The sequence below is a fragment of the Melospiza melodia genome, unplaced genomic scaffold, assembly GCF_035770615.1.
Source record: "Melospiza melodia melodia isolate bMelMel2 unplaced genomic scaffold, bMelMel2.pri scaffold_140, whole genome shotgun sequence".
Lineage (NCBI taxonomy): Eukaryota > Metazoa > Chordata > Aves > Passeriformes > Passerellidae > Melospiza > Melospiza melodia.
This window is the reverse complement of record NW_026948510.1, coordinates 109,921-122,500: the sequence shown is the minus strand read 5'-3', so window position 1 is coordinate 122,500 and position 12,580 is coordinate 109,921. Positions and strand designations below refer to the sequence as shown.

At 59.7% G+C, this 12,580-nt stretch overlaps 1 protein-coding gene across 1 annotated transcript in view; it reads left to right on the top strand.

Annotated features, from left to right (window-relative positions):
* SPTBN4 (spectrin beta, non-erythrocytic 4) overlaps positions 1-12,580 on the top strand; it is a 72,849-nt gene that overhangs the window by 4,650 nt on the left and 55,619 nt on the right. Inside the window, exons 3-11 of the mRNA XM_063182016.1 lie at positions 1,482-1,655; positions 1,742-1,833; positions 1,913-1,993; positions 2,111-2,226; positions 2,458-2,570; positions 4,259-4,446; positions 8,188-8,305; positions 8,376-8,534; positions 11,867-12,169. Of these exons, the coding sequence (XP_063038086.1) occupies positions 1,482-1,655; positions 1,742-1,833; positions 1,913-1,993; positions 2,111-2,226; positions 2,458-2,570; positions 4,259-4,446; positions 8,188-8,305; positions 8,376-8,534; positions 11,867-12,169 (1,344 nt within the window). The remainder of the gene's footprint in view (positions 1-1,481; positions 1,656-1,741; positions 1,834-1,912; positions 1,994-2,110; positions 2,227-2,457; positions 2,571-4,258; positions 4,447-8,187; positions 8,306-8,375; positions 8,535-11,866; positions 12,170-12,580) is intronic.

Here is a 12,580-nt window from a genome sequence, read left to right as displayed (position 1 = left end):
TATGAGGATCATCATCTACCATCATCACCATCATCACCATCATCTCCATGACCGTCATTATGAGGATCATCATCATCTCCATGACTGTCATCATCATCATCATCATCATCATCATCATCATCTACCATCATGATCACCATCATCATCGTGGTGATTGTCACCATCGCAGCATCATCGTCTTCATGAGCATCATCATCATCACCACCATCATCATCATCACCACCAGCATTGGCATCATCATCATCATCATCATCATCTCCATGACCGTCGTTATGAGGATCATCATCATCTCCATGACTGTCGTCACCACCACCATCCCCACCATCATCATCATCAGCATTGCCATGAGCAGCACCCCAAGTTTGGGTAGAACTGGGACCTCTCCATCACCACCACAAGGTGGGACCTCTCCATCACCACCACCATGGTGAGCTGGGATCTCCTCACCACCCCCAGCTCCCACCATCACCCGTTTGGGTGGAACTGGGACCTTCTCACCACCCCCAGCTCCCACCATCACCAGTTTGGGTGGACCCAAAACTGGGACCTCTCCACCACCCCCACCATGAGGTGGGACCTCCCCATCCCCAGTTTTGGTGGAACTGGGACCTCTCCACCACCACCATGATGAACTGGGATCTCCTCACCACCCCCAGCTCCCACCATCCCCAGTTTGGGTGGAACTGGGACCTCCCCACTCCCACCACCATGAGGTGGGACCTCTCCATCACCACCACCATGATGAGCTGGGACCTCCCCACCACCCCCAGCTCCCACCATCCCCAGTTTGGGTGGAACTGGGACCTTCTCACCACCACCATCATGAGGTGGGACCTCCCCATCACCAGTTTGGGTGGAACTGGGACCTCTCCATCACCACCACCATGATGAGCTGGGACCTCCCCACCACCCCCAGCTCCCACCATCCCCAGTTTGGGTGAAACTGGGACCTCCCCACCACCACCACAAGGTGGGACCTCTCCACCACCACCACCATGATGAGTTGGGACCTCTCCACCATCTCCAGCTCCCACCATCCCCAGTTTGGGTGGAACTGGGACCTCCCCACCACCACCATGAGGTGGGACCTCTCCATCACCACCACCATGATGAGCTGGGACCTCTCCACCATCTCCAGCTCCCACCACCCCCAGTTTGGGTGGAACTGGGACCTTCTCACCACCACCATGAGGTGGGACCTCCCCATCACCACCACCATGATGAGCTGGGACCTCCCCACCACCCCCAGCTCCCACCACCCCCAGTTTGGGTGGAACTGGGACCTTCTCACCACCATCACCATGAGGTGGGACCTCCCCATCACCAGTTTGGGTGGAACTGGGACTTCTCCACCATCTCCAGCTCCCACCATCCCCAGTCTGGGACCGCTTCTGGTGGGATGGGGTGGGATGGGATGGGATGGGGTGGGGTGGGGTGGCAGGACCGTGTCCAGGCCGGATGTCCCCCCCGTGTCCCCCCAGCCCAAGCCGACGCGGGGCCGGATGCGCATCCACTCCCTGGAGAACGTGGACAAGGCCCTGCAGTTCCTCAAGGAGCAGCGCGTCCACCTGGAGAACGTCGGCTCCCACGACATCGTGGACGGCAACCACCGCCTGACGCTGGGCCTCATCTGGACCATCATCCTGCGCTTCCAGGTGCCACCGGGCTCCTCCCCGTGTCCCGCCCTGGTCCTCCTGCAGCTCCTGCAGCTCCAGGTGTCTCCTGACCGTTCCTCCCCCAGATCCAGGTGATCAAGATCAAGACCGAGGACAACCGGGAGACGCGCTCGGCCAAGGACGCGCTGCTGCTCTGGTGCCAGATGAAGACGGCGGGGTGAGGAGCTCGGGCGGTGGCGCGGACCTCCCCGGGAGGAGGTCTGGTGGCCCGCGGTGACCTCCGGCGTCCTCCGCAGCTACCCTGAGGTCAACATCCAGAACTTCACCACCAGCTGGAGGGACGGCCTGGCCTTCAACGCCCTCATCCACAGGCACCGGTCAGCGGCGGCGGGGCGGGCGCGGGAGGGACCTCCTGGGCGTCGGGGTCACCTCCGAGGGTTTCTGGGGGGGCGAGGAGGTCCCGAGGTGACCGTGTCCACCCCACCCCACCGCAGGCCGGATCTCATCGACTTCCACAAGCTGACCAAGTCCAACGCCACCTACAACCTCCAGCAGGCCTTCAACACGGCCGAGCAGCACCTGGGGCTCAGCAAGCTGCTGGACCCCGAGGGTACGGACGGGGTCCGTCCGTCTGTCCACCCGTCCGTCCATCCGTCCACCTGTCCATCTGTCCAGCCATGCGGGGTGGGGTCATCTCCACCGCCCAGGTTTCCCACCTCCGCGCGCGCGTTGTTCGGGAGTGAGGTTGATGGGTCGGCCCAACGTTGGTGGGACCATCCCTGGTGGTCCCGGCGTGGAGGTTTGGGAGGTCCTGACCTTCTGCTCCCCAACCCCCCACCAGATGTCAACATGGAGGACCCCGATGAGAAGTCCATCATCACCTACGTGGTGTCCTTCTACCACTACTTCTCCAAGATGAAGGCGCTGGCGGTGGAGGGGAAGCGCATCGGGAAGGTGGGGCCGGACCCAGGTCCTGGGGGTCTCCATGACCGTGGGGTGGCCACCCCATTGTCCATCCCGTTGGCCACGGGTGTCCATCCCCTTGTCCATCCCTCTGTCCCTCCTTCTGTCCATCCCTTCTCCATCCCTCTGTCCATCCCTCTGTCCATCCATTGTCCACCCCATTGTCCATCCCTTCTCCATCCCTTCTCCATACCTCTGTCCATCCCTCTGTCCATCCTTTCTGCATCCTTTGTCCATGCCTCTGTCCATCCCGCTGTCCCTCCTTCTGTCCATCCCTTCTCCATCCCTCTGTCCATCCCTTTGTCCATCCTTTGTCCATCCCTCTGTCCATCCCTCTGTCCCTCCTTCTGTCCATCCCTTCTCCATCCTTTCTCCATCCTTTGTCCATCCCTCTGTCCATCCCTTGGTCCATCCCCAGTTCCATGGGTTGTCCACCCCTTGGTCCACCCCATTGTCCATCCTTTGTCCACCTCCTTGTCCATCCCTTTGTCCATCCCTTTGTCCATCCCTCTGTCCATCCATTGTCCATCCCTCTGTCCACCCCTTGGTCCACCCCATTGTCCCTGGATGTCCCATCCCTTTGTCCACCCCATTGTCCATCCCTCTGTCCATCCCTTCTCCATCCCTCTGTCCATCCCTTGATCCACCCCATTGTCCATCCTTCTCCATCCCTTGTCCATCCTTTGTCCATCCCTTTGTCCATCCCTCTGTCCCTCTTTCTGTCCATCCCTTCTCCATCCCTTCTCCATCCATTGTCCACCCCTTTGTCCATCCCTTTGTCCATCCCTTTGTCCATCCCTTCTCCATCCCTTTGTCCATCCCTTTGTCCATCCTTCTGTCCATCCTTCTCCATCCCTTCTCCATCCCTTGGTCCACCCCATTGTCCATCCTTCTGTCCATCCCTTTGTCCATCCTTTGTCCATCCCTTGGTCCACCCCATTGTCCATCCCTTGTCTGTCCTTTGTCCATCCCTTTGTCCATCCCTCTGTCCATCCTTCTGTCCATCCCTTTGTCCATCCCTTGATCCACCCCATTGTCCATCCCTTCTCCATCCCTTTGTCCATCCCTTGTCCATCCATTGTCCATCCTTCTGTCCATCCCTTCTCCATCCTTCTCTCCATCCCTCTGTCCATCCATTGTCCATCCCTTCTCAATCCCTTGTCCATCCCTCTGTCCATCCCTTGATCCACCCCATTGTCCATCCTTCTCCATCCATTGTCCATCCTTTGTCCATCCTTTGTCCATCCCTTCTCCATCCTTTGTCCATCCCTCTGTCCATCCCTTGTCCATCCTTTGTCCATCCCTTGTCCATCCTTCTGTCCATCCCTCTGTCCATCCCTTGGTCCACCCCATTGTCCATCACTTCTCCATCCCTCTGTCCACCCTTTGTCCATCCCTTCTCCATCCTTCTGTCCACCCTTTGTCCATCCCTCTGTCCATCCATTGTCCATCCTTTGTCCATCCCTTCTCCATCCTTCTGTCCATCCCTTCTCCACCCCATTGTCCATCCCTTCTCCACCCCATTCTCCATCCCTCTGTCCATCCCTTCTCCATCCCTTCTCCACCCCATTGTCCACCCACCTCCCCGGCCTGGCCGGACCCTGGTGTGACCCCTCCAGCCCCGGGTGGTTCTCGGGGGGTTCCTGCAGGACCTCCAAGGCCACCCCAAACCCCACCAGGTGCTGGACCAGGTGATGGAGATCGCGGCCATCACGGCGCGCTACGAGGCGCTGGCGGCCGAGCTGCTGGCCTGGATCCACCACACCATCACCATCATCTCCAACCAGAAGTTCGCCAACTCGCTGACCGGCGTCCAGCAGCAGCTCCAGGCCTTCACCGCCTTCTGCACCCTGGAGAAACCGGTCAAGTGAGGACCTCCTGCCGGGCTGCTGGTGGGGTGGGACCTCAGCCTGGTGGTGGTGGTGGTGGGAAGGTCGCAGGTCAACCCAAACTGGTGGCACTGGGACATGGGTGGTGGTGGTGGTGGTGATGGTGGTGGTGGTGGGAAGGTCGCAGGTCAACCCAAACTGGTGGTGATGGGACATGGGTGGTGGTGGTGATGGTGGTGGGCAGGTCGCAGGTCAACCCAAACTGGTGGTGATGGGACATGGAGGTGGTGGTGGTGGTCATGGTGGTGGTGGGCAGGTCGCAGGTCAACCCAAACTGGTGGTGATGGGACATGGAGGTGGTGGTGGTGGTGGTGGTGATGGTGGTGGTGGGCAGGTCGCAGGTCAACCCAAACTGGTGGTGATGGGACATGGGTGATGGTGGTGATGGTGGTGGTGGTGGTGGTGGGAAGGTCGCAGGTCAACCCAAAATGGTGGTGATGGGACATGGAGGTGGTGGTGGTGGTCATGGTGGTGGTGGGCAGGTCGCAGGTCAACCCAAACTGGTGACAATGGGACCTGGGGGTGGTGGTGGTGGTGGTGGTGGTGGTCATGGTGGTGATGGGGAGGTCCCAGTTCAGCCCAAACTGGTGGCACTGAGACCTGGGGGTGGTGGGGATGATGGTGGGGAGGTCCCACCTGAAGGTGGTGGTGATGGGGAGGTCCCACTTCAGCCCAAAATGGTGACAGTGGGACATGGGTGGTGGTGATGGTGGTGGGCAGGTCGCAGGTCAACCCAAACTGGTGGTGATGGGACATGGAGGTGGTGGTGATGGTGGTGGTGGTGATGGTGGTGGTGGGCAGGTCGCAGGTCAACCCAGACTGGTGGTGATGGGACATGGAGGTGGTGGTGGTGGTGGTGGTCATGGTGGTGGTGGGAAGGTCGCAGGTCAACCCAAAATGGTGGTGATGGGACATGGAGGTGGTGGTGATCATGGTCATGGTGGTGGTGGAGAGGTCCCAGTTCAACCCCAAATGGTGGCAGTGGGACCTGGAGGTGGTGGTGGTGGTGGTGATGGTGGTGGTGGGCAGGTCGCAGGTCAACCCAGACTGGTGGTGATGGGACATGGGTGATGGTGGTGATGGTGGTGGTGGTGGTGGTGGGAAGGTCGCAGGTCAACCCAAACTGGTGGTGATGGGACATGGAGGTGGTGGTGATGGTCATGGTGGTGGTGGGCAGGTTGCAGGTCAGCCCAAAATGGTGACAATGGGACATGGGTGGTGGTGGTGGTGGTGGTGGTCATGGTGGTGATGGGGAGGTCCCAGTTCAGCCCAAACTGGTGGCACTGAGACCTGGAGGTGGTGGGGATGATGGTGGGGAGGTCCCACCTGAAGGTGGTGGTGATGGGGAGGTCCCACTTCAGCCCAAAATGGTGACAGTGGGACATGGGTGGTGGTGATGGTGGTGGGCAGGTCGCAGGTCAACCCAGACTGGTGGTGATGGGACATGGAGGTGGTGGTGGTGGTGGTGGTCATGGTGGTGGTGGGAAGGTCGCAGGTCAACCCAAAATGGTGGTGATGGGACATGGAGGTGGTGGTGATCATGGTCATGGTGGTGGTGGAGAGGTCCCAGTTCAACCCCAAATGGTGGCAGTGGGACCTGGAGGTGGTGGTGGTGGTGGTGGTGGTGGTGGTGGGAAGGTCGCAGGTCAACCCAAACTGGTGGTGATGGGACATGGGTGATGGTGGTGATGGTGGTGGTGGTGGTGGTGGGAAGGTCGCAGGTCAACCCAAACTGGTGGTGATGGGACATGGAGGTGGTGGTGATGGTCATGGTGGTGGTGGGCAGGTCGCAGGTCAACCCAAACTGGTGACAATGGGACATGGGTGGTGGTGGTGGTGGTGGTGGTCATGGTGGTGATGGGGAGGTCCCAGTTCAACCCAAACTGGTGGCACTGAGACCTGGGGGTGGTGGGGATGATGGTGGGGAGGTCCCACCTGAAGGTGGTGGTGATGGGGAGGTCCCACTTCAGCCCAAAATGGTGACAGTGGGACATGGGTGGTGGTGGTGGTGGTGGGCAGGTCGCAGGTCAACCCAAACTGGTGGTGATGGGACCTGGGGGTGGTGATGGTGGTGGTGGTCATGGTCATGGTGGTGGTGGGCAGGTCGCAGGTCAACCCAAACTGGTGGTGATGGGACATGGAGGTGGTGGTGATGGTGGTCATGGTGGTGGTGGGCAGGTGGCAGGTCAGCCCAAAATGGTGACAATGGGACATGGGGGTGGTGGTGATGGTGGTGGTGGTCATGGTCACGGTGGTGGTGGAGAGGTCCCAGTTCAGCCCAAACTGATGTCACTGAGACCTGGAGGTGGTGAGGGTGATGGTGGTCATGGTCATGGTGGTGGTGGAGAGGTCACAGTTCAGCCCAAACTGGTGGCAGTGGGACCTGGGGGTGGTGGTCATGGTCATGGTCATGGTCATGGTCATGGTGGTGGTGGGCAGGTCGCAGGTCAACCCAAACTGGTGGCAGTGGGACGTGGAGGTGGTGAGGGTGATGGTGGGGAGGTCCCACCTGAAGGTGGTGGTGATGGGGAGGTCCCAGTTCAGCCCAAACTGGTGGCACTGGGACATGGGTGGTAGTGGTGGTGGTGGTGGTCATGGTCATGGTGGTGGTGGGCAGGTCGCAGGTCAGCCCAAAATGGTGGCGATGGGACATGGAGGTGGTGGTGATGGTGGTCATGGTGGTGGTGGGCAGGTGGCAGGTCAACCCAAAATGGTGGCAGTGGGACCTGGGGGTGGTGGTCATGGTGGTGGTGGTCATGGTCATGGTGGTGGTGGAGAGGTCCCAGTTCGGCCCAAACTGGTGGCACTGGGACCTGGGGGTGGTGGTCATGGTCATGGTCATGGTCATGGTCATGGTCATGGTCGTGGTCACGGTGGTGGTGGGCAGGTCGCAGGTCAACCCAAACTGGTGGCAGTGGGACATGGAGGTGGTGATGGTGGTGGTGGAGAGGTTCCACCTCAGGGTGGTGATCATGGGGAGGTCCCACTCAGCCCAAACTGGCCATGGATGGTCCAGGGGGTGGTGATGTCCCATGTCATGGTGGTGATGAGGAGGTCCCACTTCACCCAGACTGGTGGTGGTGGTGGAACTGGGTCACGGTGGTGAGGAGGTCCCACCTCATGGTGGTGATGGTGATGAGAAGGTCCCACCTCACCCAGACTGGTGGCCGTGATGAGAAGGTCCCACGTCACCCAGATGGTGGCCGTGGACCCTGGCTCACGGTGGTGAGAAGGTCCCACCTCATGGTGGTGATGGTGATGAGGAGGTCCCACCTCACCCAGACTGGTGGTGGTGATGGACCCTGGCTCAGGGTGGTGATGAGAAGGTCCCACCTCACCCAGATGGTGGTGATGGTGGACCCCGGCTCAGGGTGGTGATGAGGAGGTCCCACCTCACCCAGATGGTGGCCATGGTGGACCCTGGCTCAGGGTGGTGAGGAGAAGGTCCCACCTCACCCAGACTGGTGGTTATGTCCCACATCATGGTGATGATGAGAAGGTCCCACTTCACCCAGACTGGTGGTGATGGACCCTGGGTCATGGTGGTGGTGAGAAGGTCCCACGTCACCCAGATGGTGGCCATGGACCCCGGCTCAGGGTGGTGAGGAGAAGGTCCCACCTCACCCAGATGGTGGCCATGGTGGACCCCGGCTGACGGTGGTGCCGCCCCAGCCCGCGCCGGCCGTGACCGGGACCTCCCCGCCGGTGCCGCCCCGCAGGTTCCAGGAGAAGGGCAACCTCGAGGTCCTGCTCTTCACCATCCAGAGCAAGCTCCGGGCCACCAACCGCAAGCTCTTCGTGCCCAGCGAGGGCAAGAGCATCTGGGACATCAACAAGGTGAGGACGTGCGCACGGAGTCCCACCACGCCGGGGGAACCCCCTGAGCAGCCGCGTGCCCTCCCGGCAGGCGTGGAGCCGCCTGGAGAAGGCGGAGCACGAGCGCGAGGTGGCCCTGAGGAACGAGCTGATCCGGCAGGAGAAGCTGGAGCTGCTGGCCCAGCGCTTCGACCACAAGGCCGCCATGAGGGAGACGTGGCTCAGCGAGAACCAGCGCCTGGTCTCGCAGGTGGGGTGGGGTGGGACGGGACACGGGGGGACCTTCGGCGCGGGGCGGGACGGTCCCGGGGTGGGGAGAGCGGTGGTGGGTGGTGGGACATCGTTATGGGTGGTGGGAACTCGTTATGGGTGGTGGGACATCGTTATGGGTGGTGGGACATCGTTATGGGTGGTGGGACATCGTTATGGGTGGTGGGACCTCATTACAGATGGTGGGAACTCGTTATGGGTGGTGGGACCTTGTTATGGGTGGTGGGACCTCGTTTTGGGTGGTGGGACATCGTTATGGGTGGTGGGACCTCGTTATGGATGGTGGGACCTCATTATGGATGGTGGGACCTCATTATGGGTGGTGGGACATCATTATGGATGGTGGAAACTCGTTATGGATGGTGGGACCTCGTTATGGATGGTGGGACCTTGTTAGGGGTGGTGGGACCTCATTATGGATGGTGGGAACTCATTTTGGGTGGTGGGACCTCATTTTGGTTTGGAGACCTCGCTATGGATGGTGGGACCTCGTTATGGATGGTGGGACCTCATTATGGATGGTGGGACCTCGTTATGGATGGTGGGAACTCGTTATGGGTGGTGGGAACTCATTGTGGGTGGTGGGACCTCATTACAGATGGTGGGAACTCGTTATGGGTGGTGGGACCTCGTTATGGGTGGTGGGACCTCGTTATGGATGGTGGGACCTCGTTATGGGTGGTGGGACCTCATTATGGGTGGTGGGACCTCGTTATGGGTGGTGGGACCTCATTGTGGGTGGTGGGACCTCATTACAGATGGTGGGAACTCGTTATGGGTGGTGGGACCTCGTTATGGATGGTGGGACCTCATTTTGGGTGGTGGGACCTCGTTATGGGTGGTGGGACCTCGTTATGGATGGTGGGACCTCGTTATGGATGGTGGGTATCGTTATGGGTGGTGGGACCTCATTGTGGGTGGTGGGACCTCATTACAGATGGTGGGACCTCGTTATGGGTGGTGGGACCTCGTTATGGGTGGTGGGACCTCATTGTGGGTGGTGGGACCTCATTATGGGTGGTGGGACCTCATTATGGGTGGTGGGACCTCGTTATGGATGGTGGGACCTCGCTATGGGTGGTGGGACCTCGTTATGGGTGGTGGGACCTCATTATGGGTGGTGGGACCTCGCTATGGGTGGTGGGACCTCGTTATGGGTGGTGGGACCTCATTATGGGTGGTGGGACCTCGTTATGGATGGTGGGAACACATTTTGGATGGTGGGACCTCGTTATGGATGGTAGGACCTCGTTATGGATGGTGGGACCTCATTATGGGTGGTGGGACCTCGTTATGGATGGTGGGAACACATTTTGGATGGTGGGACCTCGTTATGGGTGGTGGGACCTCATTTTGGATGGTGGGACCTTGTTATGGGTGGTGGGACCTCATTATGGGTGGTGGGACCTTGTTATGGATGGTGGGACCTCGTTATGGGTGGTGGGACCTCATTATGGATGGTGGGACCTCGTTATGGGTGGTGGGACCTCATTATGGATGGTGGGACCTCATTATGGGTGGTGGGACCTCATTGTGGGTGGTGGGACCTCATGGAGGGCGGGTTGGACCTCCTTGATGATGCTGGACTGGTGGGACCTCCTTGACCATGAAGGGCTGGTGGGACCTCCACGATGTCCTCATTGACCATGGAGAGAGGGGTTGGACATCCTTGACCAGGGAGGGACCTCCTGAACCAAGGAGAGGGGGTTGGACCTCATTGGCCTCCTCATTGACCACGGAGGGCTGGTGGGACCTCCTTGGCCATGGAGGACTGGTGGAACCTCCTCGACCTCCTCATTGACCGTGGAGAGGGGGTTGGACCTCATTGGTTATGGAGGTCTTGTGGGACCTCCTCAATCTTCTCATTGACCACGGAGACCTGGAGGAACCTCCTTGACCTGGGAGAGGAGGTTGGACCTCATTGACCATGGAGGGCTGGTGGAACCTCCTTGACCACGTGGTTCTGGTGGAACCTCATCAGGCTCCTCCTCCTTGACCACGTGGTTCTGGTGGAACCTCCTTCACCACGTGGTCCTGGTGGAACCTCATCAGGCTCCTTATTCTGGTGGAACCTCATCAGGCTCCTCCTCCTTGACCACGTGGTTCTGGTGGAACCTCCTTGACCATGTAGTTCTGGTGGAACCTCATTTGGTTCCTCCTTACTGACCACGTGGTTCTGGTGGAACCTCCTCAGGCTCCTCCTTGACCACGTGGTTCTGGTGGAACCCCCTTGACCACGTGGTTCTGATGGAACCTCCTCCTTATTGACCACGTAGTTCTGGTGGAACCTCATCAGGCTCCTCCTCCTTGACCATGTGGTTCTGGTGGAACCTCCTTGACCACGTGGTTCTGATGGAACCTCATTGACCACGTGGTTCTGGTGGAACCTCATCAGGCTCCTCACTGACCACGTGGTTCTGGTGGAACCTCCTTCACCACGTGGTCCTGGTGGAACCTCCTTGATCACATGGTTCTGGTGGAACCTCATTGACCACGTGGTTCTGGTGGCAGCTCCTTGACCACGTGGTCCTGGTGGAACCTCATCAGGCTCCTTATTGACCACATGGTCCTGGTGGAACCTCATCAGGCTCCTCCTCCTTGACCACGTGGTTCTGGTGGAACCTCCTTGACCACGTAGTTCTGGTGGGACCTCCTCAATCTCCTTGACCACGTGGTTCTGGTGGAACCTCATCAGGCTCCTCATTGACCACGTGGTTCTGGTGGAACCTCCTTGACCACGTGGTTCTGGTGGAACCTCATCAGGCTCCTTATTCTGGTGGAACCTCCTTCACCACGTGGTTCTGGTGGAACCTCCTTCACCACGTGGTTCTGGTGGAACCTCCTTGACCACGTGGTTCTGGTGGAACCTCATCAGGCTCCTTATTCTGGTGGAACCTCATCAGGCTCCTCCTCATTGACCACGTGGTTCTGGTGGAACCTCCTTGACCATGTGATTCTGGTGGAACCTCATCAGGCTCCTTATTCTGGTGGAACCTCATCAGGCTCCTCCTCATTGACCACGTGGTTCTGGTGGAACCTCCTTGACCATGTAGTTCTGGTGGGACCTCCTCAGTCTCCTTGACCACGTGGTTCTGGTGGAACCTCCTTGACCACGTGGTTCTGGTGGAACCTCATCAGGCTCCTTATTCTGGTGGAACCTCCTTGACCACATGGTCCTGGTGGAACCTCATCAGGCTCCTTATTCTGGTGGAACCTCCTTCACCACGTGGTTCTGGTGGAACCTCCTCCTCCTCCTCCCTGACCGCTGAGGACCCCACCCCACCCGTGTCCATGTCCACGTCCCCCCTCCAGGACAACTTCGGCTACGACCTGCCGGCGGTGGAGGCGGCCATGAAGAAGCACGAGGCCATCGAGGCCGACATCTCCTCGTACCAGGAGCGCGTGCAGGCGGTGGTGGAGCTGGCGCTGGAGATGGAGGCCGAGGGCTACCACGACGCGCGGCGCGTGGGCGCGCGCCGGGACAACGTCCTGCGGCAGTGGGCGCTGCTGAGCGAGCTGCTGCGCGCCCGCCGCGCCCGCCTCCAGCAGAACCTGGCCCTGCAGAAGATCTTCCAGGAGATGGTCTACATGATCGACTGGATGGAGGAGATGCAGGTGGGGACGGTGGGGACGCGGAGGAGATGAGGGGCGGTGGAGATCTGGGGAGGGTTGAGGAGCGCTTGAGGTTCTCCATGGGGTTCGTGGTTGGGGTTCTCCATGGGGTTCGTGGTGGAGGTTCTCCATGGGGTTCGTGGTCGAGGTTCTCCATGGGGTTCATGGTTGAGGTTCTCCATGGGGTTGGGTGGTTGGGGTTGGATGGTTGAGGTTCTTCATGGGGTTCATGGTTGAGGTTCTCCATGGGGTTCATCGTTGAGGTTCCTCATGGGGTTGGGTGGTTGGGGTTGGGTGGTCGAGGTTCTCCATGGGGTTCATGGTGGAGGTTCTCCATGGGGTTCGTGGTTGGGGTTCTCCATGGGGTTGGGTGGTTGGGGTTGGATGGTCAAGGTTCTTCATGGGTTTGGGTGG